The 26,600-nt window shown below is 48.5% G+C and overlaps 1 protein-coding gene, 1 long non-coding RNA gene and 1 pseudogene across 13 annotated transcripts; 2 read left to right on the top strand and 1 right to left on the bottom strand.

Moving 5' to 3' along the window:
• Positions 1–69: 69 nt before the first annotated feature.
• Positions 70–4,677, top strand: H2-K1 (histocompatibility 2, K1, K region). Of its 11 annotated transcripts, none has more exons than XM_030249506.1 (8): positions 70–495; positions 686–955; positions 1,143–1,418; positions 3,129–3,404; positions 3,532–3,651; positions 3,815–3,862; positions 4,035–4,073; positions 4,186–4,677. In XM_030249506.1, the coding sequence occupies exons 1-8, from the start codon at positions 432–434 to the stop codon at positions 4,215–4,217; spliced, it is 1,125 nt and encodes a 374-aa protein (XP_030105366.1). In that variant the 5' UTR covers positions 70–431; the 3' UTR covers positions 4,218–4,677. The 11 variants fall into 11 exon arrangements, with proteins under 11 accessions (XP_030105366.1, XP_006523741.1, XP_006523739.1 ...); XM_006523678.4 differs by having other exon boundaries at positions 626–955; positions 3,830–3,862; positions 4,213–4,677; XM_006523676.4 differs by having other exon boundaries at positions 626–955; positions 3,830–3,862.
• A 10,653-nt stretch (positions 4,678–15,330) lies between these two features.
• AA388235 (expressed sequence AA388235) lies at positions 15,331–19,197 on the bottom strand. Its single transcript, NR_033305.1, has one exon. It is a non-coding gene; the product is annotated as an expressed sequence AA388235 (long non-coding RNA).
• A 2,700-nt stretch (positions 19,198–21,897) lies between these two features.
• On the top strand, positions 21,898–26,030 carry H2-K2 (histocompatibility 2, K region locus 2; annotated as a pseudogene). Its single transcript, NR_004446.1, has 6 exons — positions 21,898–21,962; positions 22,166–22,435; positions 22,643–22,818; positions 24,674–24,948; positions 25,076–25,192; positions 25,610–26,030. The product of NR_004446.1 is annotated as a histocompatibility 2, K region locus 2 (transcript).
• The last annotated feature ends 570 nt before the right edge of the window (positions 26,031–26,600 follow it).

Below are 26,600 nucleotides of genomic sequence, written 5' to 3'. Positions count from 1 at the left end.
GTCGCCATTGTATTCCCGGAAGAGGCTTTTCTTCTAGAAGACTCCAGGGTCTGACTTCTGAAGAGAAGAAGAAAGAGGAAGAGTGGAAGAGAGGACACAGAGAGTCTGGCCTGCGGGTCTCTCCTGGTGTTTTGAGAGTTTCTGGATCAGAACTCGGAGACGACAGCACAGGGTTCAGGCAAAGTCTTAGTCGCCAGGCAGTGAGGTCAGGGGTGGGGAAGCCCAGGGCTGGGGATTCCCCATCTCCACAGTTTCACTTCTGCACCTAACCTGGGTCAGGTCCTTCTGTCCGGACACTGTTGACGCGCAGTCAGCTCTTACCCCCATTGGGTGGCGCGATCACCAAGAACCAATCAGTGTCGCCGCGGACGCTGGATATAAAGTCCACGCAGCCCGCAGAACTCAGAAGTCGCGAATCGCCGACAGGTGCGATGGTACCGTGCACGCTGCTCCTGCTGTTGGCGGCCGCCCTGGCTCCGACTCAGACCCGCGCGGGTGAGTACCGGGCCGGGAGGGAAACGGCCTCTGAGGGGAGGGGCGGCACCGGGGAAGCCGCGTCCTCGGGTCGCCCACCGGACCCTCCGCCCCTTCTCCACCCGAGTCCCGCGCCCTGCTCCCCTCTCAGCCCGCGCAGCCGCCCGGGGTCTGGTGAGGTGGTCCGGGTCTCACCGCGCGCCGCCCCCAGGCCCACACTCGCTGAGGTATTTCGTCACCGCCGTGTCCCGGCCCGGCCTCGGGGAGCCCCGGTACATGGAAGTCGGCTACGTGGACGACACGGAGTTCGTGCGCTTCGACAGCGACGCGGAGAATCCGAGATATGAGCCGCGGGCGCGGTGGATGGAGCAGGAGGGGCCCGAGTATTGGGAGCGGGAGACACAGAAAGCCAAGGGCAATGAGCAGAGTTTCCGAGTGGACCTGAGGACCCTGCTCGGCTACTACAACCAGAGCAAGGGCGGTGAGTGACCCCGGGTCGGAGGTCACGACCCCTCCACGTCCCGACACAGGGACGCTGACGTCCCGGGTCCCAAGTCCGAGGTTCGGGAACAGAACGGACCCGGAACCGGTTTCTCTTTCAGTTTGGAGGAGTCCGCGGGCGGGCGGGGCCGGGGCGGGTGAGCGGGGCTGACCGCGGGGTCCCGCAGGCTCTCACACTATTCAGGTGATCTCTGGCTGTGAAGTGGGGTCCGACGGGCGACTCCTCCGCGGGTACCAGCAGTACGCCTACGACGGCTGCGATTACATCGCCCTGAACGAAGACCTGAAAACGTGGACGGCGGCGGACATGGCGGCGCTGATCACCAAACACAAGTGGGAGCAGGCTGGTGAAGCAGAGAGACTCAGGGCCTACCTGGAGGGCACGTGCGTGGAGTGGCTCCGCAGATACCTGAAGAACGGGAACGCGACGCTGCTGCGCACAGGTGCAGGGGCCGCGGGCAGCTCCTCCCTCTGCCCTCGGGCTGGGGCTCAGTCCTGGGGAAGAAGAAACCCTCAGCTGGGGTGATGCCCCTGTCTCAGAGGGGAGAGAGTGTCGCTGGTCTCCTGATCCCTCATCACAGTGACTGCACTGACTCTCCCAGGGCTCAGCCTTCTCCCTGGACAGTGCCCAGGCTGTCTCAGGAGGGAAGGAGAGAATTTCCCTGAGGTAACAACAGCTGCTCCCTTCAGTTCCCCTGCAGCCTCTGTCAGCCATGGCCTCTCCCAGGCCGGGTTCTCTGCCCACGCCCACTGTCTGTAGACACTGACTCCTGTCCTGCTGAATGTGTCAGCCCTTACACCTCAGGACCGGAAGTCTCCTTACCTGATAAGAGACATGGACTCCTCTACACTAGGACGGTTCACCTAGTTTCTAGAATTTTCCAAAGAATACATTCTCACAGATCCCTCCCTGTCTGTGGGGTTTTGCACCCCTTAACAACCCAATTCTATCTATTCCTACAGTGGTGAATGGTCACATGAGCCCTTATGGGCTACCCTGGAGGAATATAAATCGTGGATTTTCTTCTCTCTCTCTCTCTCTCTCTCTTTCCGTTTTTTTTTTTTTTTTTTTTTTTTTTTTTTTTTTTTTTCCTAGACGGGGTTTCTCTGTATAGCCCTGGCTGTCCTGGAACTCACTTTGTAGACCAGGTTGGCCTTGAACTCAGAAATCTGCCTGCCTCTGGCTCCCGAGTGCTGGGATTAAAGGCATGTGCCACCACTCCTGGCCTTTCTTTTTTCTTAACTTTTTTTTTGGTGGGGGGGGGGGCTTATTTTGTTTCTAGTCAGCTTTTGTCTGCATTGGAGTGATCCAGTCTCTCCATGCCCTCCTATTATCATTTGTTTCAGTCTCCACAGGTGCCAGGGAAGGCTGCTAACCTGGATAATTAGACAAGTTAAATCAGGGTTCGAATTAAAGAAGAGATTCCTGTGAACTTAGACTGTTTCCTGTCAGAACTAAACATGCAGAAGCCTCCTGCTCTTCCTCTGCCCCACAAGTTACAGTGCTCCCTCCCGCTAGTAAATCAGGACTTGGACTCTGAGAGGCAGGGTCTTCTGCAATCCAGGGCTGAGTGAGAGGGAAGACCACACACCCTGTGAGCCCACTGTGTTCCAGTGAGTGCTGCACTGGGGTCCACAGCACACTCCAGGGATCCTGTGTGACACACCTGTACCTTGTCCCCCAGAGTCAGGGGCTGGGAGTCATTTTCTCTGGCTACACACTTAGTGATGGCTGTTCACTTGGACTGACAGTTAATGTTGGTCAGCAAGGTGACTACAATGGTTGAGTCTCAATGGTGTCACCTTCCAGGATCATACAGCCCTAATTTTAATATGAACTCAAACACATATTAAATTAGTTATTTTCCATTCCCTCCTCCATTCTTTGACTACCTCTCTCATGCTATTGAACATCACATAAGGATGGCCATGTTTACCCAATGGCTCATGTGGATTCCCTCTTAGCTTCTGAGTCCCAAAAGAAAATGTGCAGTCCTGTGCTGAGGGGACCAGCTCTGCTTTTGGTCACTAGTGCGATGACAGTTGAAGTGTCAAACAGACACATAGTTCACTGTCATCATTGATTTAACTGAGTCTTGGGTAGATTTCAGTTTGTCTTGTTAATTGTGTGATTTCTTAAATCTTCCACACAGATTCCCCAAAGGCCCATGTGACCCATCACAGCAGACCTGAAGATAAAGTCACCCTGAGGTGCTGGGCCCTGGGCTTCTACCCTGCTGACATCACCCTGACCTGGCAGTTGAATGGGGAGGAGCTGATCCAGGACATGGAGCTTGTGGAGACCAGGCCTGCAGGGGATGGAACCTTCCAGAAGTGGGCATCTGTGGTGGTGCCTCTTGGGAAGGAGCAGTATTACACATGCCATGTGTACCATCAGGGGCTGCCTGAGCCCCTCACCCTGAGATGGGGTAAGGAGAGTGTGGGTGCAGAGCTGGGGTCAGGGAAAGCTGGAGCTTTCTGCAGACCCTGAGCTGCTCAGGGCTGAGAGCTGGGGTCATGACCCTCACCTTCATTTCTTGTACCTGTCCTTCCCAGAGCCTCCTCCATCCACTGTCTCCAACATGGCGACCGTTGCTGTTCTGGTTGTCCTTGGAGCTGCAATAGTCACTGGAGCTGTGGTGGCTTTTGTGATGAAGATGAGAAGGAGAAACACAGGTAGGAAAGGGCAGAGTCTGAGTTTTCTCTCAGCCTCCTTTAGAGTGTGCTCTGCTCATCAATGGGGAACACAGGCACACCCCACATTGCTACTGTCTCTAACTGGGTCTGCTGTCAGTTCTGGGAACTTCCTAGTGTCAAGATCTTCCTGGAACTCTCACAGCTTTTCTTCTCACAGGTGGAAAAGGAGGGGACTATGCTCTGGCTCCAGGTTAGTGTGGGGACAGAGTTGTCCTGGGGACATTGGAGTGAAGTTGGAGATGATGGGAGCTCTGGGAATCCATAATAGCTCCTCCAGAGAAATCTTCTAGGTGCCTGAGTTGTGCCATGAAATGAATATGTACATGTACATATGCATATACATTTGTTTTGTTTTACCCTAGGCTCCCAGACCTCTGATCTGTCTCTCCCAGATTGTAAAGGTGACACTCTAGGGTCTGATTGGGGAGGGGCAATGTGGACATGATTGGGTTTCAGGAACTCCCAGAATCCCCTGTGAGTGAGTGATGGGTTGTTCGAATGTTGTCTTCACAGTGATGGTTCATGACCCTCATTCTCTAGCGTGAAGACAGCTGCCTGGAGTGGACTTGGTGACAGACAATGTCTTCTCATATCTCCTGTGACATCCAGAGCCCTCAGTTCTCTTTAGTCAAGTGTCTGATGTTCCCTGTGAGCCTATGGACTCAATGTGAAGAACTGTGGAGCCCAGTCCACCCCTCTACACCAGGACCCTGTCCCTGCACTGCTCTGTCTTCCCTTCCACAGCCAACCTTGCTGGTTCAGCCAAACACTGAGGGACATCTGTAGCCTGTCAGCTCCATGCTACCCTGACCTGCAACTCCTCACTTCCACACTGAGAATAATAATTTGAATGTAACCTTGATTGTTATCATCTTGACCTAGGGCTGATTTCTTGTTAATTTCATGGATTGAGAATGCTTAGAGGTTTTGTTTGTTTGTTTGATTGATTTGTTTTTTTGAAGAAATAAATGATAGATGAATAAACTTCCAGAATCTGGGTCACTATGCTGTGTGTATCTGTTGGGACAGGATGAGACTGTAGCAGCTGAGTGTGAACAGGGCTGTGCCGAGGTGGGCTCAGTTTGCTTTGATCTGTGATGGGGCCACACCTCCACTGTGTCACCTCTGGGCTCTGTTCCCTCTATCACTATGAGGCACATGCTGAGAGTTTGTGGTCACAAAGACACAGGGAAGGCCTGAGCCTTGCCCTGTCCCCAGGATTATGAGCCCCCAGGGCTAAAGATCAGAGACTCAACTAGGGATCCTTTAATGTGCCAGTTGCAGAAGACAATTTACCCATTTCCTCTCACCCATTCGTTTTAGCTACTAATGATGCCATGTTAACGCTCCCCTGGGTTCTCCCTGTCCCATGCTACTGTGGTGGTTTCTGCTTCTCCTTCTCTCCAGTTTCTCTTCCAGGGGTCTCAGGTGTAGGATGTGATTTTTTTTTGTTGTTGTTGTTGTTAAATTCTCAGGTGCACATCCTCAGGTGAGATAATTGGCTTAGATTTTTCTAAACCCATTTTTAATAAGGGTTCTTAAATGCTTAACCTCATTTATAGCTCACCACCCACCAGAAGTAGAGAATAAAAAGGATATGAGGATATGGGATTAGTTCAGCTGTTTAGAAATGATTCTTTGAAGCAAATCCAATCTGCATTGTCAGGATATCAGTTCACAAGAATCAGCAATAGCAGCTCGATGCAGAAGCAGCCAAGAGGCTCAGCTGTTTGCTGTTTAGAAGTAGTTCCTTGGGGCAATTTCAATCTCCAGTTGTCAGGATACCAGCAGTCCAGGTCTGCAGTGTCAGGATAGCAAGCCCAAATCATCGGCTATGGCATGACCCAGCAGAAACTGCCAGGCCTCCACCAAATCGGCCCGAGTCAGCAGGAATGACCAGGAGTTCTCTGCCATGACTCTCAACAAAGTGAAGATCAATGAAGATGAAGACTTGAGACCACGGTAGCATTGCAAAGCAAGCTATGCGAGCCCACCATCACTGTCCATTGTGTCTCATTATACTCCCTCCAAACATCACGTGTCCTCACTCGAGTCTTGCCTTCCATGAGACTTGCCTCAGCAAAACACCACCCGAGTCTGTATCAGCTCACATATCCAGAGACTTTCACTCGACTCTGCCAATCATCACACTGCAGAAGCAGCAAGAATTCACCAGAGCATCACCAGAAGGTTTTTGGTGCATTTCTCTCTATGGAGTCACAAGCAACAATGACCAATAAATAATGGTAAGGCTTACCAATACCATGCAGCCTCGTCTACTGTCTGTTGGGACTTATTTATTTATTTATTTATTTATTTTTAAAGATTTATTTATTTATTTATTATATGTAAGTACACTGTAGCTGTCTTCAGACACTCCAGAAGAGGGCGTCAGATCTTGTTACAGATGGTTGTGAGCCACCATGTGGTTGCTGGGATTTGAACTCCTGACCTTCGGAAGAGCAGTCGGGTGCTCTTACCCACTGAGCCATCTCACCAGCCCTGGGACTTATTTATATTCCTTCTAAACATCATGTGTCCTTTCACGTATCTACTTTAGCAAACACCCTTTCACCTGTGTCTGCTTCAGCAAAACATCATTTGACAGAACTGACTTTCCACAGAAACCAGAAATTTCCCCTTCAAGAACAGCGATGTTTCTCTCCTCTGAAACTTGGGTACCGCCCCCTGAAACTTTTTAAAAAATATATTTATTTATTATTTTATGTGTGTACATCACTGTCTTTGGAAACACCAGAAGAGGGCATCAGATCCTATTACAGATGATTGTGAGCCACCATGTGGGTGCTGAGAATTGAACTCAGGACCTCTAGAAGAGCAGTCAGTGTTCTTAACCAAGGAGCCATCTCTCCAGCTCACCCTGCCCCACCGAAACTTTTATACTCCTCCATTATCTTCTCTTTTAACAGCTGTGTTCTGGAGTTAACTCCCTGAACTCTCGTAATCTCTATTCCCAGCTCCGTGAACCTGTTTCTTGCAGCCCCGACTTGGGCATGCTGGATGTATTTTCAGCATAGTCTGTCTTAAAGCCCTGTTCATAGGCCTGTTATTTCTCTGCATTGTGGATGGCAAATATAGGATCTTCCATGTGTAGTGCCAGGGAAGTGTTAGTGATCTCCCAAAACCAGACAGCAGCCAATCTGATGTAATCACAGGAGGGCCTTTTTTATTTTTAAAAAATAATTTATTTACTATTATATCTAAGTACACTGTAGCTGTCTTCAGATGCACCAGAAGAGGGCGTCAGATCTCATTAAGGATGGTTGTGAGCCACCATGTGGTTGCCAGGATTTCTGAACTCAGGACCTTCGGAAGAGCAGTCCGTTCTCTTAACCACTGAGCCATCTCTCCAGCCCACAGTAGGGCCCTTTTATTTGAGCTAGCTCAGTTCAGCGCACTGCATCATGAAGGACAGTTTTGGTGATGCGGAGCCTGACTATTGGGGCAAGGCTTTATAGTAAGCAGCAAGTGAGGGGTGAGTGTGCAGGCATCTCATGGGGAAGTTACTGTGGCCTTTAACATAATTGACCAGTGCTGGGAGTCATATTGTAAACTTATTTTATGCCTATCTTAATTAGACAGGTTATGGGCTTGTAACATGAGGATGCAGGTTTGTTGGGGGTGTAACTTGGTGATGCAGGTCCTGTTGGGGGTTAGCCTAGAGACTGGAACTAAGCTCATGATTTGTTGGGAGGTAACCTGGAAACTAATGCTAGGTACCATCCTGTTAGTGTACCTGAGTTCAGGTTCTCTAAAGTGGAGTCTGAATTTAAAAGGTTTAGCCTTGCCTTCTTTGCTGATGGTTTGTCATGACCTTGCAGAGAGAAACGAACCAAAGAACTTCTGGTGGTGTTCTGGAAGCTTCTTCCTGCTTCTGCAGACTCAGGCTGATTGGTGCAACCTCAAAGTTTCTTCTGGATTAAACTGCTATTGCTGATTCATGTGAACTCACCTGCTGATATCCTGACAACACAGATTGGACTTGCCACAAAGAACAATTCCTACACTATTTCCACAGCCTCCTTTGTCCTGTTAACCTTTCCTTTCTATTACCTCTGGTGGGTGGTGAGCTAGAAGAGAGGTTAAAACATTTAAGTAAGCGTATTAATGTAGGTTTGGGAAAATATAAACCTACACAGGGCATCTGGAATGTTCCATGTGTGGGTTATGTTAGCAATGCTGCATTGGTGCTGGAGGACATCAGACGTTTTGGTAGACTGAGCACTGTGGGGACAGATTGGGAAGCTCCTTCTCTGGGACTCTGTGACCCTGAGGAAGCCAGGGCTTCTCCTGTTCAAACCTTCTCTGCAGGGTAGTTAGGTGGCTCAGGCCTGAGTGAGGCCCTGTGCTGCAGAGAAAAGAATCACAGAGAGCCAAGGCATAAAAATAAAGATGGCGTCACTTCTGAGTAAAATTATGGAGCTTGAGAGATTGTTCAGAAGTGAAGAATGCTTACTGCTGTTCCAGAGGACCTGGGTTCAGTTCCCAGCTCTCACCCACTTGTAACTCCAGTCTCAGAGTGGCTAGGGCGCCCTCTTCTGGCTGCCTTGGGCACTCCATGCACGTGGTGCACAGACATACATGGAGGCAAAACACCTATATACATAAAAATATTTTTTAATATAAAAAATGAAATGGAGGGAAATAAGATTTCTATAAAGAAAGAAATCCTTGAACAATATTGGGGGTCATTACAGCAGATAGGAACAGCTCCAAACAGTACTGCAGGACTGTAGGGTCCCCTGCACTAGATGTACACACTGATCTTAGGGATTCAGCAAGGGAAGGAAGAAATCGACACAACTCACCCTACAGAGTGGCCTCTGATGCTACTGGTCTATGGAGCCTGTGTGTTCGTTCATTTAGGCTGTTTGTGTTGTATGCCTTGTTGTAGCTCAGGTTGACCTTGAATTTTTTTTTTTTTAAGACTTATTTATTAGGTACATTGTTCTGCCTGCGTATGTGCCTGTCTGCCAGTAGAGGGCGCCAGATCTCATTATAGATGATTGTGAGCCACCACGTGGACTGAGAATTCAACTCAGGACCTAGGAAGAGCCCTTAATGCTGTCAGTCTCTGAATCATCTCTCCAATCCCGACCTGGAATTCTCTATCCTCCTGCCTCACCTCAGCATGACAAGTGCCGGGATCACAGGAGACTTGTGTGTCTCTCTGTGTGTATCTGTGTGTCTGTGTATGTGGGTGTCTATGTCACTGAGACTGGAGATTGTGGCGTTGAGTAACAATCGAGTGAGGAGCCGGAGGTGTAATCTCACTCAGAAGTTGTGTTTCAGCCCAAAGATCATAAGGACCCGTGAAAACCGCAAAGCAGAGAATTCGGGGCTAAAGGGAAAATCCCTGGCTGCTTTAAAGCCAACTAAATAAACCATAGTCTCTCTGTGTCAATTATTTGGGAGCAAGCTGGGTGATAGAAAAAAAGACCACTTATTAATTTCATGATATACACCTTGGCACACATTATGTCTCCTTGTGTCATGATTTACTTCCCAATGAAATCAATAACCAGATCATAATAATATTGAAACATGAGATAACTATCACTCATACAATTGTAAATGCACTATAAATTTAGAAAAAGCAGCAATGTTCCTTTAGAGAGATTCCTTTAGTATCTCAAATTTAAATATGATAGCCACTGATAATTCTCTTAAATGCTACATCGCATGATAAAGAAACAGAAAATAAAATGTAATAACTTTTTTCAACCAAGTACACCAGAAATGCACATGTCAATTATAATCCTTATTTCTGCGATGGTCACATGGTTTTTCTGGTATTCATTACTATAACCATATGTTTTCCAACTGGCCTCTTTATTTACAAGAATAAGGACTCTGAGACGTATACGCTAATGCCTTGGCCAAATACCTTTGGCTGGTTCCCTGGCTAGCTCATAATATTTAACTCCATTTATTTGACACTATTTTCTGCCCTGTGGTTAGTTACTGCTCCTCTGCTTCCTGTGTCTGTCTTCTTCAGTGTCCCTGGACAGATCTCCTGCTTTCCTGACTGATATTTATAACTACCACCTTCTTCTTCTTCTTCTTCTTCTTCTTCTTCTTCTTCTTCTTCTTCTTCTTCTTCTTCTTCTTCTTCTTCTTCTTCTTCTTCTTCTTCTTTTCTTCTTCTTCTTCTTCTTCTTCTTCTTCTCCTTCTTCTCCTTCTTCTCCTTCTCCTCCTCCTCCTCCTCCTCCTCCTCCTCCTCCTCCTCCTCCTCCTCCTCCTCCTCCTTCTTCTTCTTCTTCTTCTTTTTTGAGACAGGGTTTCTCTGTATAGCCCTGGCTGTCCTGGAACTCACTCTGTAGACCAGGCTGGCTTCAAAATCAGAAATTCGCCTGCCTCTGCCTCCCAAGTGCTGGGATTAAAGGCCTGTGCCACCACGCCCAGCTTTTCTTTTTTCTTTTTTCTTTTTTCTTTTTTTTTCCGAACTACCTTCTTCTACTACCCATTCGGCATTTCCTCTCTTTCCACAGGCACCTCACTACATCTTAGCTCCCTGTCTTGTCTTGGAGGAGTGACCACACTACCATTCCTGAAGGGTCTGTGGCCTTTGTCATCCTGCCTGGATTAGGCTGGTGTGGTTTCCCATTGACTTTAACCACAGGACATGGTAGTACTAAGAGAAGCCCTAAAGGATCTCCTGCACTCCAGACATGATCCTTCCTACCCCCACTGTGGAGAGACAATCTAATTTCCCCTTGTGGTCTGCATCATTCACCTCTCCTAACACTGTTATCCCTTTCTTAGAATGGCCAGCAATATCTAGACAGTAAAGGTGGGACTTCAGGGCTGAGAGAGGGCCTCTGGGAAAAGATCAGAGGCAGGAGGATTTGCTAACATGACATGGGGAAGGTTGATGTACCAGGGTTCTGAGAAAGAGGTAAAGGACAGGTCACTTAGTGGAACATAGGCCAGTATTTGTCACATTAGAAGAGCTGAAAGTCAGTCAAGTGTCTAAGTATTTATTAATAATAAGTCTCTGTGTCTTTATTCATCCACTGGCAGGACCAAGAAAGTCCCGCTATTCATGACTCAGCCCTGCAGGCTTCTGTCACCTAATGCACACTGTAACTGTGTCTTCAGACAGTCACCTCACCTTTCTATCAAGCCAGCTGCCTCAGGTTGGTGTGGAACATGGTAAGACTAGAGGACTCCATGACTGTGGGCCACTGTCACACTTCTCCTGCTGAGAAGTGAGTTTCTTGGTCAGAATACCACGTGGATATCTGTGTGGAATCGCAGGATGGTGGATAATGAAATTATGATTGTTTCGGGAGACGCATCACATGTGGGAAAGGCAAATCCACAGTCAGAATGAGCATCTACTCCAGCAAGGACCAAGTGTTGTCCTTCCCATGACAGACCTGGTTCATGTAGTCAGCCTGCCACCAGGTAGCTGGCTGGTCACCTTAAGGAATAGTGACACATCTGGGGCTCAGGGCTGGTTTCTGCTGTTGGCAGGTCTGGCATTCAGCAGCAGCTGTAGCCAGGTCAGCCATAGTGAGTGGACGTCCATATTGTTGAGCCCATCCATAACCCCCATCTCTGCCACCATGGCCTCTTTGTTCATGGGACCAATGGGTAATGACAGAGACGGCTGGGTAAAGAGTTTGACTGTCCACAGAATGGGTCAGCTACCAACTTGATTATTGAACTTCTTCACAGCTGATGTCACCTTTTGATGAGCATGTCCAAGGGACACAAGTGTCTTCACACCCTTCCCCCATTTGGAGAGATTTATGCACATGCTTCCTCCTCAGATGACTCCAATCTTGCTCATTCCAAGTCCTTGTCCATCAGCCAATCCATTGGCTACAGCACGTGTATTAGAGAGCAACCATATATCTGACCATTTCCCCTTCCGAATAAAATGTATTAACACGTGTATTGCCTGAACTTCCAACCACTGTGCAAGATTTCCCTTCACAAGAGTCTTTCAGTATTGTCCAAGAAAGGGGTTGTAATGCTGCCACTGTGCATAACATGCAGAACTACCAGCAAGACAGGCCCTGGTCTCTTCTTCCTTAGTCTTCCAATAATAAGGCATCTCCATGAGGCTGTAGGTGCATGCGTGGCAGCAGGTGACATTGCGACAGGAGTAGAGACCTTAGGCATTTGGGCAAAATCTTCTTGTAACTTCTTTTACCTATCTTCTTTTACCTGTCCAGGCCTGATTCCTTATATACCACTTCTACTTGACAACAGGTTACTGCCATGTGTGTCCTATTTTATGACTTCGTGGGTTACATAACATCCAACTCATTATATGCAGCATAGGTCACATGATAACTTGGTGGTCCATTGTTCAATGTTAAGTTTTCATCAAGGCTAAGAGCTGCCTCTCAGAGGGGGAATAGTTGTCTTCTGAGGATGGTGGAGCCTTGCTCCAAAATCCCAAAGGTCTCTTCTGTGAGTCACTCATAGGTGTCTGCAAAAGGCTCCAAACTGCATCCCTCTCTGTCACTGACACCTCAAGTATCATCAGGTCTGCTGGATTAGAAGGTCCAAATTTGGAACAACCTGAACAGCAGCCTGGACTGGTTTAAGAGCCTTTGCCTGTTCCTGGACACACACAGAGCTAGCAGCTTTCTGATTCAGTAGGCACATGGGCCAGAGTAACAGACTGATGTGCTGCCTGCAGAATCCAGAGAGACAAACTAAGCACTGTGCTCCTTTCCTGGTGGTAGGAGGGGCCGGGTCAGTAGCTTTTTCTTCATCTTGGATGGACTATCTCTGCATGCCCCAGACCACTGGGTTCTTTAATTTCACTGAAGTAGAAGGCTCTTGAATGTTTGGTTGGATTTATTTCCTATCCTCTGCACACATGTGTTACCAGAGTCCAAAGTGTTTCTGACCACATCTCCCTTTAACTCTTCTATCTAGCCAGTGCAGAGCAACACAGATTGACGGTGGAGAATGACAGTTGACTATTGATGGTGGCACTAATTTCTGAAATTCCTCTGAGGAGACGTTACTGTCTTGATTTACTATTTTCCTTGGCAGAGGGAACTCAAAAGGCTTCCATTTAGCCTTTCCAACTAGAATAGCCCTCACTCCACAGGTCAGGGAACCAATGTGAGAATTTTGCCAACCTCTAAGTATATCTATCCCAATTATACATTCTGGGACTGGAAAAATAACCACTGGACAAATTCAGGAACCCACTGGACCTAGTGTAAATCACATGTCTGCCAAAATTCATTAAATAACAGACATACACAATATCCTACTTTAACTGAAGCACCATAATATTTCTTAGGATCTCTGACAATCAGCATTAATATGAATCACTATCCAATTGACACTGGAAAGTCTGATTATTTCTTTCCCCAGGGTACGGTTACCCTGGTGAAAGCCTGTAGGGCCCACTAGGAAAGGACTGGAGAAAGGCTAGCAATAAACCTTTTAGGTATTTCATAAGGTATTTCCTAAAGGTCACCTGGCCATTGGTTCATTCAAGGGGTTCTGCATCTGCAAACTGGCTCAAGTCCAGAAACTGATTCATGGGCCGAGATGTTCCTTTGCCAGTATTATGTAGCCTTTCTCTCATTTGGTGACAATTGTTCCATTTACGTGATCAAAGAAAATTCAGAAGGCTTCTCTGGTGATTTGATTAAGAATATTTGCTGGGCCCTGTGTGTACACACCCAGAGGCAGGCAGATCTCTGAGTTTGAGACAATCCTGGTGTCCAGAGTGAGTTCCAGGGCAGCCAGAGCTACACAGAGAGACCTGTAGCTGGTCTTTGCTACTTTCTGGTTTCTATTTCTTATCCTTTACCCCTGGGTTTTACCCCTATCACTAGATAGGAGAAAAGGAAGGATGAGAAAGAGAGAGGAGAGAGAGAGAGATTGAGAGAGACAAGAAATCTAATTTCTTTCCTAGCCACTATTCCCAGTTTCTAGCTCAGCCCCCTTCAAATGTTTTTCCCAACCATTCCTCCCTCAGTTCCTCAGACCAAGCTTGGGGACCCCAGTGGAAGAGCTAGGGGAAGGACTGAAGGAGCCGAAGGGGATTGCAACCCCATAAAAAGAACAATATCAACTAACTGAACCACCCAGAGCTCCCAGGGACTAAACCACCAACCAAATCCTATACATGGAGGGAGCCAGGACTCCAGGTTCATATGAGGCAGAGGATGGCCTTACCTAACATTAATGGGAGGGGAGGGAGGCTTGATGCCCTAGTGCAGGGGGATGCTAGAGGGGTGAGCCAGGAGTGGGTGAATGGGTGGAAGAGCAGCCTCATAGAGGCAAAGAGGAGGGGGTGAGAGGGATGGAATAGGGAGGTTGGTGGAGGGATAACTGGGAAGGGGGCTATTATTTGAAATGTAAGTGAATAAAATTATTAATATAAAATTATATATATAACAAAACCCCCAACAGGCTGTTGAAGACATATTTGAACGAGGAGCAAAGCTGCAGCTCCAGCAAGCAGCAGAACTTGACAGCTTCAGCCACATGGTTCTGGTTTCTTCAGAGTTAAAAATACAAGAAAGAAAGTATGGGATCTCCCTCCAAGGCTAAGAAGTGCCACTGAGGTCAGGCATAAGGCAGGGTTGTAAGACACGGAGGCCAAGAGAGGCCTCTGTGTGAAGCTGTGACAGTGAATTCTGGATTCCACTGGGGACCTCAAATGTTGGGGATGCCACAGTCACGGGACACCTCTCAACCAAAGGTGCTGAGAGGGAGAGGAACCAGCCCAAGAGACAGAAGTGTGATGCAGTCAACAAAGGAGACAGGAGATCTGGAGTGCTTTGACATCAGACAGGGAGATGCAGCGTTGGCCCAGCTGCTCTCTGGTCTTGCTCTGGTTCAGCATCTCCTCACGATGCTCCCTCTCCTGCATTTTGGAAAGGTGATGCACATCCTGTGCCATGGCATGGGGAAAGAATGTGATCTATAAGATTTTTTATTTTTATTTATTTGTTTGTTTGTTTTGGTTTTTCAAGACAGGTTTTCTCTGTAGCCCTGGCTGTCCTGGAACTCACTTTGTAGACCAGGCTGGCCTCGAACTCAGAAATCCGCCTGCCTCTGCCTCCTGAGTGCTGGGATTAAAGGCGTGCGCCACCACGCCTGACTCCTGATTTTTTATTTGTATTTTGCAGGGGTTACAGCTTAGGGATTGCATGGATCTCAGAAGAGACTCAGAACTTTGAAGTTCATAATGTGTTGAGATTGTGATAGACTATTAGACTATGAGGTTTTAAGTCGGCTGAAGCATTTTTGCCTTATGATATTGCTGCAAGCCTGTGGGGAACAGGAAATGGAATGTTGTGGTTTGAATTAGAATGGTTTCCCCATAGGCTCATCCATATTATAATCTTGATCATCAAGGTGTAGGAGGTGTGGCCTTGTTAGAGGAATGTGGCCCTGTTTGAGGAAAAGAGTCAGAGGGTAGGATTTGGTTTTCAAAAGCCAGGCCTAGTCTCTTTCTGTCTCTCTCTGTCTCTGTCTCTCTGTCTCTATCTGTCTCTGTCGCTGTCTCTGTCTCTCTCCTGCTGCCTATGGATCCCTATGTAGAACTCTCAGCCCTTTCCCCAGCCCCATGGCTGCCTGTGTGCATCTCTTCATGATGAGAATGGACTGACCTCTGAAATGTAAACAAGCTCCAATTAAATGATTTTTAAATGTGTTTTTATTTGTTTATGATGTCTCCTCACAGCAATACAACAATGACTAAGACATTTTCTTATGTATTTCATGCATAGAAACACCATAGTTAATTAGCTACGACCAAAGTTCCTTGGGAGTCAAGACACTATAAAATTCATGCTGCCAGAGATGACCATTCTGGGTAGGGCAGTCCACTGTGGACATTATGTTGTCTCTGCTTCCCATTGTGGTAATTACAATCACCCTGCCTTTGGCAATTGGGCGCTGTTGAGAATTAAACCCACTGCATTTAATTCATTCAATTCAGCAGCAGCAGGATCTCCAACCCTAAGGTCTGCACAAGGAAAAGGACGACGACAAAGCTCTTCAAATGTGCTGGTGCCCTCTCAACATTTTGTGCCTTATATGATCAGTGAAGGGCGTGTCTTCTGGGCTGTCCCATGGCTAAAGAATTAGGTTTCACACAGCATGACCACTCCACCATTGCATATTCCCTCAGCTGTAAATCCCTCCATCAACACTAAGCCAAGACATATTAGACATCTTCAACTCCTTTTCAGTAGACCATCTTTCCATAACCACTTCAGCTAAAGATTCAAACACAGTCTTGACAACTTTTTAAAATGTGAAATCTTCCATACTAAAGCTACAATCTTTACACAGTGGACCCATGTCAAAAAACTCAGCCTGACCCAGTTTTATGTTCCTTCCACTATTATCCCACACCCTCAGAATCCATTCCCACACATGTTCCCCACATGCTACTTAATGAATTAGCAAACTCGTCAAGCTCCTTACATGAGTGCACAGAAGTGCAGGGTTACTCCTCATGGACTACACACTCCACCTTCCCTCCTGGAATCTACTTTGTCTGAAGTCTGGTTATAGGTCTAGAGACAGGTAACACAGCTGCTGAACAACCCTGGAGTTGAGAAAGGACTGTTGGATTCGATTGGCGCACATATGTGAGAACCTCAGAATGGAAGGAAGGAAATGTGTTGAGTTCAGGGAAATGGTTTGCCTTTGTTTCAACATGAAAAGTAAAGCTATAACTTCCTTCAAAATTCATAAAGATGAGATTTGACCAGAGGAGACATCCTGAAAATCTTGGCTGCAAAAATGAAGACAACAAGCAGATCAACAAAACTAAACAAAACATGAATTCTCATCCCTCTATGTGGAAACAGCTATGAAGAAGGCCAAGAATGGAATGTCTCCAGCCAGGATGTCAGCTATTCATGTCCAATAAATCTTGTTGGCTACAAAGTCCACATGACTTATGAGGTTATCCTTTCATGTGGCACAAGTGGATATTTATATTGCAGCTTGAGTATATAGCGCAAACAGAGTTATAAAGCTCTGTGCACACTGTACATTCCATACATGTGTTAATGTAGAAATGCATATCACCTATAAAAGTTTGTGTGTTTACAGAGAAAGGACCAGACACCAAAGAAGACAAGACAAATAGCCTAAATGATCCAACCTCAAACTGCCTTAATGGCTGGCCCCTCAAAATTATGCATCCAGAACAACTTCAAAATAGCTAATCTTGCAGCCTCAAAGACTGCCCCACCCAAGGATTCAGCTAAGCCCTGCACCTTCCTAGCACACAGCGAATGCACAGCAAATGTTACAGCTTGCTTTCTTAGGACTTGACCATTATCCTCATTGCCTTGGTGCCCCTGAGAGATATCATCATTCCCAGAAAGCGGGAAACAATTTTATACACACTAAGCCCTCATTCCCAAGAGTGGGGTGGTAGGTATGTGGTTGTTGAGTGGGTGTAGAATAAGTAGCAGTGGTCACAAGATCTTAAAGGTTCTGGTCATGGAGCAAACAAAGGGAAGGAGATTAGATTCTGGGGTTTCTCTCTCTCTTTTTCTCTCAGTCGTTCTTTCTCTACTATCTGGCCAGGCATTGGTGGCACACGCCTTTAATCCAAGCCCTTGGGAGGCAGAGGCAGGCAGACGTCTGAGTTTGAGGCCAGCTGGTCTACAAAGTGAGTTCCAGGACAGTCAGGGCTATACAGAGAACCCTGTCTCGAAAAAAGAAAGAAAGAGAGAGAGAGAGAAAGAAAGAAAGAAAGAAAGAAAGAAAGAAAGAAAGAAAGAAAGAGGGGGAGAAAGAAAGATAGTTTTAATAATAATAATAATGGTAATAATAATAAATAATAATAACAAAATGTTTAGCCTCTCCTTTTGCTCACAATCCAGAAGAGGTAGTGGAAGAGAAAAGTTATTTAGATATGGGGGAAGTGGACCTGTTTAACAATAGCTTTTGGGGGGCAAGCTCAATTTTCTTTGTCAGCAGTTCAGTCCCATGGCAAACACCAAATACGAATCAACAGCTTCAGTCCAGACTTCTTGGCCAGCAGACCCCATACAGGAACCAGCAGGTACAGTCCAGTCCTCTCAGTAGGGAAACACCATGCCTGAATCAGCAACTGTAGAAACCAGAAGAGCAAGCAGACACAGAGCAAGCCTTTCCTTCTTCCAGGTCTTCATGTAGGCTTCCAGCAGAAGTCATGGCCCAGAGCAAAAAGTGGGAGGGGCTCCTGCTCAAATATTCTGGTTTACACCTGTGTCTTCCTACCTCAAAGAAAAGGATCAGAAATTGATTTTCACACTTCAAATTAAGCAAAAACACCTCACAGATGCTGCCCTCCATTTTGAGGTTTTAGTTAACCCCACATGTAGCTGACATCAAAGAATCATCACCATGGTCCCTGTCCGAGTTCTGGAACTGCTCTCTGGGGCTTTGCAGCTCCTTTTAGCACCCATGGCTCTGCCTCCTGCCTCCCCTCTTACAGGGAGTTTTCTTCCCACGGCTGGAAAAGCACGTAAAGTTCTTCTGGATGTAGTTTGATGAGAGCAGGGCGGCCTGAGACCTGAGAGCCCTGGAGAAGTGCAGATAGGAAGGAGGCCCTGGGGCAGCTCAGCAGCCTGGATCCCCTTTACCCTCAGCTCTGTGGGTTCAGACGCTGTCCTCTTTGTTTCTTCCACCAGGCGGCGCTGTTGCCCAAGAATGCGATGCTTCTCTTTCATCTTCAACAGGTGAGACTCTGGAGGGTCTGCAGTGGGAGGGAAGATGGGAAAGGGGACACCTTTCTCTGCAGGAATGCTCTGGATGTTGGGATGTCATGGGCTGTTACAAATTAGCATTCAAACGTCTGAGTCGAATTTATCTTGTTCATAGGGAATCAAAAACTCACATCAGCTCAAGTGCAAAGATGAGCACACACTGTGTCTTCTTCCTGGGATGAGGCTGTGACCCACTGGGCATGGTAGGTTCATAAAATGAAATATCATCTGTATTTTTAATTTTATGCTTTTTGACAAATTGTCATTTCAATACACTCTATTTCAACCATCTTTTCCTGTCCTGTTACAGAGCGCTCTTCATTGGCTGGTGGGACAGTGATGTCCAAACATTCCTGTGCCCTCCACTCCTGTCCTCACACTCTGGATGTGTAGGAGAAAGAGAAGGAGTATTTTTCAAATCATATTTTTAAAATTTTATTGTCATGAGATGTAATCATTTTTGTATGTGAATATGTATGTGCACTAGCACTAGCATTCGATCCCTGGGAACTGAAGTTGCAGATGGTTGACAGCCACCATGTGCTGATGGAACTCACCCTGGATCCTCTGCAACAGGAACTGTTACAAACGCGTTCTCTCACACCCGGCCAGGAAGAACACAACAACCAGAATCTTCTGCGGCAAAGCTTTATTGCTTACATCTTTATGGGGCCAGAGCGCCAGAGCGCGCGGGAGAGCGAGGGCGCGCCAGAGCGCCGAGTCCTATTGTTACATCTTTAGGCAGCGAGAGAGCGCAAGGCGCGCAGAGCCAGAGAGATGCCAGCGAGAGAGAGATGGCGGAAACCCCCTCCCTCTTTAAGGAGAACTATATTTTTGCTAGGATGCATCACTCCCTGATTGGCTGCAGCCCATGGCCGAGTTGTAGTCACGGGGAAGGCAGAGTACATGGGGGGAGGAGTACCCTGGCACATGCGCAGATTATTTGTTTACCACTTAGAACACAGGATGTCAGCGCCACCTTGTGACAGCGAATGTGGGGCGGCTCCCAACAAGGAACACGTGCTCTCAGCTCTGAGCCATCTCTCCAGCCACCACTGGAATGTTCACATCAAAACCACACAGCTGATCCACAGCCTGCTGCTGAGCACATGAGAGAAACTAGAGGCCCAGGAAGAGACAGTGTCAGTGCATAGCTCAGGAGGGAGGGGAGCTGGGCACTGATGGGGAGAGGCCTGAGGACAGAGACAGAGAGGGGCTGAGCAGGAGGGGACAGAGGCAAAGGGGGAGACCTAACTCCGCAGAGTCCCCTGTTGGAGGGTATCTCTGTCAGATTGCACTGGACACATCTGCAGAACCCTGCTGGTCTCTTCCATTTCATAGTGAACGCTATGCTGGTTTGAATGAGAACAGCCACACGGGCTCATAGGAATGAATCCTTCATATCCAGCAGATGGAACTCTTGAGAAAGATTGGAGGTGTGGCTTGGTTGGAGAAGTGTCACTGGGCTGGGCATTGAGGTTTTAAACATTTCCAGGCTCCAGGCACCTGCGTTTGGCTGTGCCTGTGGTCTGGCTGGACTTTAATGGCGTAGGTTGCGGAAAGCTGGACCAGGGACCATTATAGAGCAGGTGAACGTGCAGACCGCCATTGCGCATGAGCAGGAGCTGCTCAAGATGACTGACAGGCGTTTCAGGAAGTGCATCAGGAAGCCTGGGGCTCCTTGGACAACTCTGAGCAGGAATGCATCACCATATGCATGGACCGTTACAAGGACGCCTTGAACACTGTGTCCTACGCCTACAACTCTCGACTGCCACTGGAACAAGCCAACGTGTGATCGACACCTGTGCTTTCTGACAGTGCTCTCAGAAGACAGCAAGGACCAGTGTGAGTGCAGGGACATGGCTGACCCACTGAGCTGTGACCTCATGAGAGAGCAAGCCAATGAAGCACTGATGGGAGGGTGGGGAGGAGCGACTCCCACTGTTCCCAGTGTCTCTCCTTTGGTATGCAGATAGATGTGTGAGCTTACACTGTTCTTGTACCATGTCTTTCCTCTGCCGTCATGGATTCACATTCTCTGAAAGTAGAGAACAGATTAAAAACATTCACAACTTGATGGGGTCCCAACGTCTTATAGTCGTAGAAAAGTAACGAAAGCCAAGTGTGATGACACAGGCCATTAATCCCAGCAGACAGGCGAACTCTGTGAGTTCAAGGCCAGCCTGATGAACATGGTCATCTGTGGAGACCCACCTTGCCTTATAAAAACAGGATAAAACAGAAGAAAAGTAACAGAGACAGATCCTTCTGTGGAGCTGCTTAAGGCCAGTTGCTTCCCTAGTCAGGATGAAACCTAAGAGCATCAAGTTCTCAGGGAAACGGGGGAGAGGTCAGGTCAAACTCCACACAACCAAAACCTGTGTAAACTTAATCTTTCCCAATATCACTGATCAGGGGTGAAACCTCGAAACACCAGTGTGTGCTCTCTGGCATGAGGATCATCTTTCTTCCAGTGTCCACACTGCACAGGCGTGAGGAACTCTGGGGCCAACTCAGTTATCAGATCCAGTGTCCCACACAGCTGTGACATTCATGTCTCTCACCTCATCAGCTCTTAAGTGTGAGTGAAGGTCAGGGAGGGAGGGAGAGGGTCAGAAATTACATAACTTCTACCACACTATCATCCTTTTTCTGTGGTATAGTCGGTGACAGCTCCTCTCCTACTGTGATTAAGTCACTAAAACAAATGTACCTTGGACGTGCAGACACAGAGAAGTGCAGTGGAGACAGCGATCAGTGCCCTGCTGTCTGTGGTCTGCACAGGGGTCTCTCTTCAGTGGACAAGGGGGTCTCCTGTGCTGAGACAACGACAATCCACTTGGACAATCTCAGAAGCCTCTAACCCTGAGGCTGAGAAGACAAATCCTAAGGGGAGAGCAAAGTCTACACTTAACAGATGAGAGTCCTGCACTCAGGCTTGGCAGTGTGAACCACCCCTTGCAGGTGAACAGAGCCTGGTCTCTGTGGGGTCCGTGTGGGCTTGCAGGCCAGCGCCTCTGCTTTAAGGAGAAACCTCTCTCCACTGCGTCCCCAAGCGCTTGTGTCCCCATTGTATTCCCGGAAGTGGCTTTTCTTCTAGAAGACACTAGGGTGTGACTTCTGAAGAGAAGAAGGAAGAGGAAGGGTGGAGGAGAGGACATAGAGAGTCTGGCCTGAGAGTCTCTCCTGGTGTCCTGACAGCTTCTGGATCAGGACTTAGAGACTCCACAGCACAGGGTTCAGGCAAAGTCCTAGTCTCCAGTGTATGAGGTCAGGGCTGGGGAAGCCCAGGGCTGGGGATTCCCCATCTGGTCAGTTTCACTTCTGCTCCTAACCTGGGTCAGGCGCTTCTGTCAGGACACTGATGACACGCCTACAGGTCTCACACCCAATGGGTGGCGCGTTCCTGGGGAACCAACCAGCTTCGCGGAGGCAAAGTCCACACAGCTAGCAGAACTCAGATGCCCCGGATCCCAGATAGGATTGGATGGCTTGGCGCACAGTGCTCCTGCTGCTGGAGGCCGCCCTGGCCCCGACTCAGACCTGTGCGGGTGAGTGCGGGGTCGGGAGGGAAACAGCCTCTGCGGGGAGGGGCGGGGCCAACACCGGGGTAGCCTCGTCCCTGTGTGGCTTATCTGATCTTTCACCCGATCTCCACCAGCGTCTCCAGCCCCGCGTCCTGCTCCCCTCCCAGCCCGCGCACCCGCCCGTGGTCCTGGGAGGAAGTCGGGGTCTCACCGCTTTCCGCCCCCAGGCTCACACTCGCTGCGGTATTTCCACACCGCCATGTCCCGGCCCGGCCTCGGGGAGCCCCGGTTCATCGCTGTCGGCTACGTGGACGACACGCAGTTCGTGCGCTTCGACAGCGACGCGGAGAATCCGAGGATGGAACCGCGCGCGCCATGGATGGAGCAGGAGGGGCCGGAGTATTGGGAGCGGGAGACACAGGTCGCCAAGAACACGGAGCAGATTTCTCGAGTGAACCTGAGGACCCTGCGCGGCTATTACAACCAGAGCGAGGGCGGTGGGTGACCCAGGGTCGGATGTCACAACCCCTCCATGTCCGGACAAGGAGACCTGAGATGGAAAGTTCCCGGGCCCCAAGTCCGAGGTTCGGGAGCAGAACCACAACCCAGCACTGGTCCCTTTCAGTTTGTAGGTGTCCGCTAGTGGTCGGGTCCGGCAGAACACGGGAGGGGGGTCAGGGGGTGCTGACCGCGGGGTCCCGCAGGCTCTCACACTTACCAGCGGATGTCTGGCTGTGAGGTGGGGTCCGACGGGCGCCTCCTCCGTGGGTACTGGCAGTATGCCTACGATGGCCAGGATTACATCGCCCTGAACGAAGACCTGAAAACGTGGACGACAGCAGACATAGCAGCTCAGATTACTGGACAAAAACTGGAACAGGTTGGTGTTGCAGAAAGAGAGAGGGCCTACCTGGAGGGCGCGTGCATGGAGTCGCTCCGCAGATACCTGGAGCTCGGGAACGCGACGCTGCTGCGCACAGGTGCAGGGGCCGCGGGCAGCTCCTCCCTCTGCCCTGGGGCTGGGGCTCAGTCCTGGGGAAGAAGAAACCCTCAGCTGGGGTGATGCCCCTGTCTCAGAGGGGAGAGAGTGACCCTGGGTCTCCTGATCCCTCATCACAGTGACTGCACTGACTCTCCCAGGGCTCAGCCTTCTCCCTGGACAGTGCCCAGGCTGTCTCAGGAGGGAAGGAGAGAATTTCCCTGAGGTAACAACAGCTGCTCCCTTCAGCTCCCCTGCAGCCTCTGTCAGCCATGGCCTCTCCCAGGCCGGGTTCTCAGCCCACACCCACTGTCTGTGGACATGGACTCCTGTCCTGCTGAATGTGTCAGTCCTTACACCTCAGGACCGGAAGTCTCCTTACCTGATAAGAGACATGGACTCCCCTACACAAGGATGGTTCCCCCCAGCTTTTAGAACTTTCCAAAGAATACATTCTCACAGATCCTTTCCTATCTGTGGGGTTTGCGTCCCTTCAACAACCCAATTCTATCTATTCCTACAGTGGTGAATGGTCCACGAGCCTTTATGGGGTACAGTACAGGAATATAAATCGTGGAATTTCTTATTTTTTTCTCTTTTCATTTTCTTTCTTTTTTTTAAAGATTTATTCATTTTTATATCTAAGTACACTGTAGCTGTCTTCAGATGCACCAGAAGAGGGCGTCAGATTTCATTACGGATAGTTGTGAGCCACCATGTGGTTGCTGGGGTTTGAACCAGGACCTTTAGAAGAGCAGTTGAGCCATCTCTCCATCCCTCTTTTCATTTTCTTATTTCATATTTTCTTTTTTCTTTACTTTTTGGGTGTTTGTTTGTTTGTTTGTTTGTTTGTTTGTTTTTGAAGGTATTATTTTGCTTCTAGTCAGGTTTGGTCTGCACTGGAGTGATCCTGTTTCTCCATGCCCTTGTATTATCATGTGTATCAGTCTCCACAGGTGTCAGGGGAGGCTGCTAACCTGGATAATTAGGCAAGTTAAATCAGGGTTCTCATTAAAGGAGAGATTCCTGTGAACTTAGACTGTTTCCTGTCAGAACTAAACATCCAGAAGCCTCCTGCTCTTCCTCTGCCCCCACAAGTTACAGTGCTCCCTCCCCCCAGTGAATCAGGAATTGGACTCTGAGAGGCAGGGTCTTCTGCAATCCAGGGCTGAGGAGAGGGAAGATCACACACCCTGTGAGCCCACTGTGTTCCAGTGAGTGGGGCACTGGGGTCCACCGCTCACTCCAGGGATCCTGTGTGACATACATGTACTTTGTCCCCCCAGAGACAGGGGCTGGGAGTCATTTTCTCTGTCTACATACTTTGTGATGGCTATTCACTTAGAATGACTGTTAATGTTGGTCAGCAAGATGACCACAGTGGCAGTCTCAGTGGTGGCATCCTTTCAATAACATATGGCCCTGATTTCTGATTTTGATATGAACTCCAAAACATAATAAATTACTTATTTTCCATTCCCACTTTCATTCTGTGACTATCTCATGCTATAGAACATCACATAAGGATGGCCATGTTTACCCACTGGCTCATGTGGATTCCCTCTTAGCTTCTGAATCCCAAAAGAAAATGTGCAGTCCTGTGCTGAGGGGACCAGCTCTGCTTTTGGTCGCTAGTGCAATGACAGTTGAAGTGTCAAACAGACACATAGTTCACTGTGATCATTGGTTTAGCTGAGTCTTGTGTAGATTTCAGCTTGTATTGTTAATTGTGGGATTTCTTAATTCTTCCACACAGATCCCCAAAGGCACATGTGACCCATCACCCGGGATCTGAAGATGATGTCACCCTGAGGTGTTGGGCCCTGGGCTTCTACCCTGCTGACATCACCCTGACCTGGCAGTTGAATGGGGAGGAGCTGACCCAGGACATGGAGCTTGTGGAGACCAGGCCTGCAGGGGATGGAATCTTCCAGAAGTGGGCAGCTGTGGTGGTGCCTCTTGGGAAGGAGCAGAATTACACATGCCATGTGCACCATGAGGGGCTGCCTGAGCCCCTCACCCTGAGATGGGGTAAGGAGGGTGTGGGTGCATAACCGGGATCAGGGAAAACTGGAGCCTTCTGAAGACCCTGAGCTGCTCAGGACTGAGAGCTGGGGTCATGACCCTCACCTTCATTTCCTGTACCGGTCCTTCCCAGAGCCTCCTCTATCCACCGACTCCAACATGGTGACCATTGCTGTTCTGGTTGTCCTTGGAACTGTGATAGTCATTGTTGCTGTGGTGGCTTTTGTGATGAAGAGGAGGAGAAACACAGGTAGGAAAGGGCAGGGTGTGCATTTTCTCTCAGTCTCCTTTAGAAGTGTGCTCTGGCCAGGCGTGGTGGCACACACCTTTAATCCCAGCACTTGGGAGGCAGAGACAGGAGGATTTCTGAGTTCAAGGCCAGCCTGGTCTACAAAGTGAGTTCCAGGACAGTCAGGGCTTCAGAGAAACCGTATCTTGAAAAACAAAAAAGCAAACAAACAAACAAACAAAAGAATTGTGCTCTGCTCATCAATGGGGAACACAGGCACACCCCACATTGCTACTGTCTCTAACTGGGTCCTTTGTCAGTTCTGGGAACTCCAGTGTCAAGATCTTCCTTGAACTCTCACAGCTTTTCTGAGTGAGTGAGCTGTGGGTGGTTGGAATGTTGACTTCAGAGTGATGGTTCATGACTCTCATTCTCTAGCGTGAAGCCAGCTGCCTGGAGTGGACTAAGTGACAGACAATGTCTTCACACATCTCCTGTGACATCCAGAGCCCTCAGTTTTCTTTAGTCAAGTATCTGATGTTCCCTGTGAGCCTATGGGCTCAAAGTGAAGAACTGTGCAGCCCAGCCTGCCCTGCACACAGAACCCTGTCCCTGCACTGCCCTGGGTTCCCTTCCACAGCCAACCTTGCTGCTCCAGCCAAACACTGGGCGACATCTGCATCCTGCCAGCTCCATGCTGCCCTGAGCTGCAGCTCCTCACTTCCACACTGAGAGTAAGAATCTGAATGGGACCTTGATTCTTAACATCCTGACCGAGGGTTGATTTCTTGTTAATTTCATGGATTGAGAATACTTAGAGTTTTGGTTTGTTTTGATTTTTTTTCAAGAAATAAATGGCAGATGGAGAACCTTCCAGAATCTGAGTCACTATGCTGTGTGTATCTGTTGGGACAGAATGAGGCTGTGGCAGCTGAGCGTGACCAGGGCTGTGCCAGGTGTGCTCAGTCCGTTCTGATCTGTGATAAGGTCATTCCTAGGCTGTCAACTCTGTGTTCTGCTCTCTCCACCACTATGAGGCACATGCTGAGAGTCTTTGATCACAAGGACACAGGGAAGGCCTGAGCCTTGCCCTATCCCCAGGATTATGAGCCCCCAGGGCTAAAGATCAGAGATGGAACTAGAGATCCTTTAATGTGCCGGGTGTACAAGACAATTCACCCATTTCCTCTCACCCATTCCTTTTAGCTACTAATGATGCCATGTTGAAGCTGCCATGGGCTCTCCCTGTCCTATGCTACTGTGGTGATTCCTGCTTCCCCTTCTCTCCAGTTTCTCTTCCAGGGGTCTCAGGTGTAGGATGTGATTTTTTGTAGAACTCTCAGGAGCACATCCACAGATGAGATAATTGGCTTAGTTTTTTAAACCCATTTTTAATAAGCGTTCTTAAATGCTTAACCTCCTTTATTGC

This window comes from Mus musculus, chromosome 17 (assembly GCF_000001635.26).
Source record: "Mus musculus strain C57BL/6J chromosome 17, GRCm38.p6 C57BL/6J".
Classification (NCBI taxonomy): Eukaryota; Metazoa; Chordata; class Mammalia; order Rodentia; family Muridae; genus Mus; species Mus musculus.
Note: the sequence above shows the minus strand (reverse complement) of the source record. Positions and strands in the feature narration are given on the sequence as shown.

Coding starts and splice junctions, on each gene's coding strand:
- H2-K1 (XM_006523673.4), top strand. CDS start 432: ATGGTACCGTGCACGCTGCTCCTGCTGTTGGCGGCCGCCCTGGCTCCG. Junction 956..1,142: donor CTACAACCAGAGCAAGGGCG/GTGAGTGACCCC, acceptor GGGGTCCCGCAG/GCTCTCACACTATTCAGGTG. Junction 1,419..3,128: donor CGCGACGCTGCTGCGCACAG/GTGCAGGGGCCG, acceptor TCTTCCACACAG/ATTCCCCAAAGGCCCATGTG.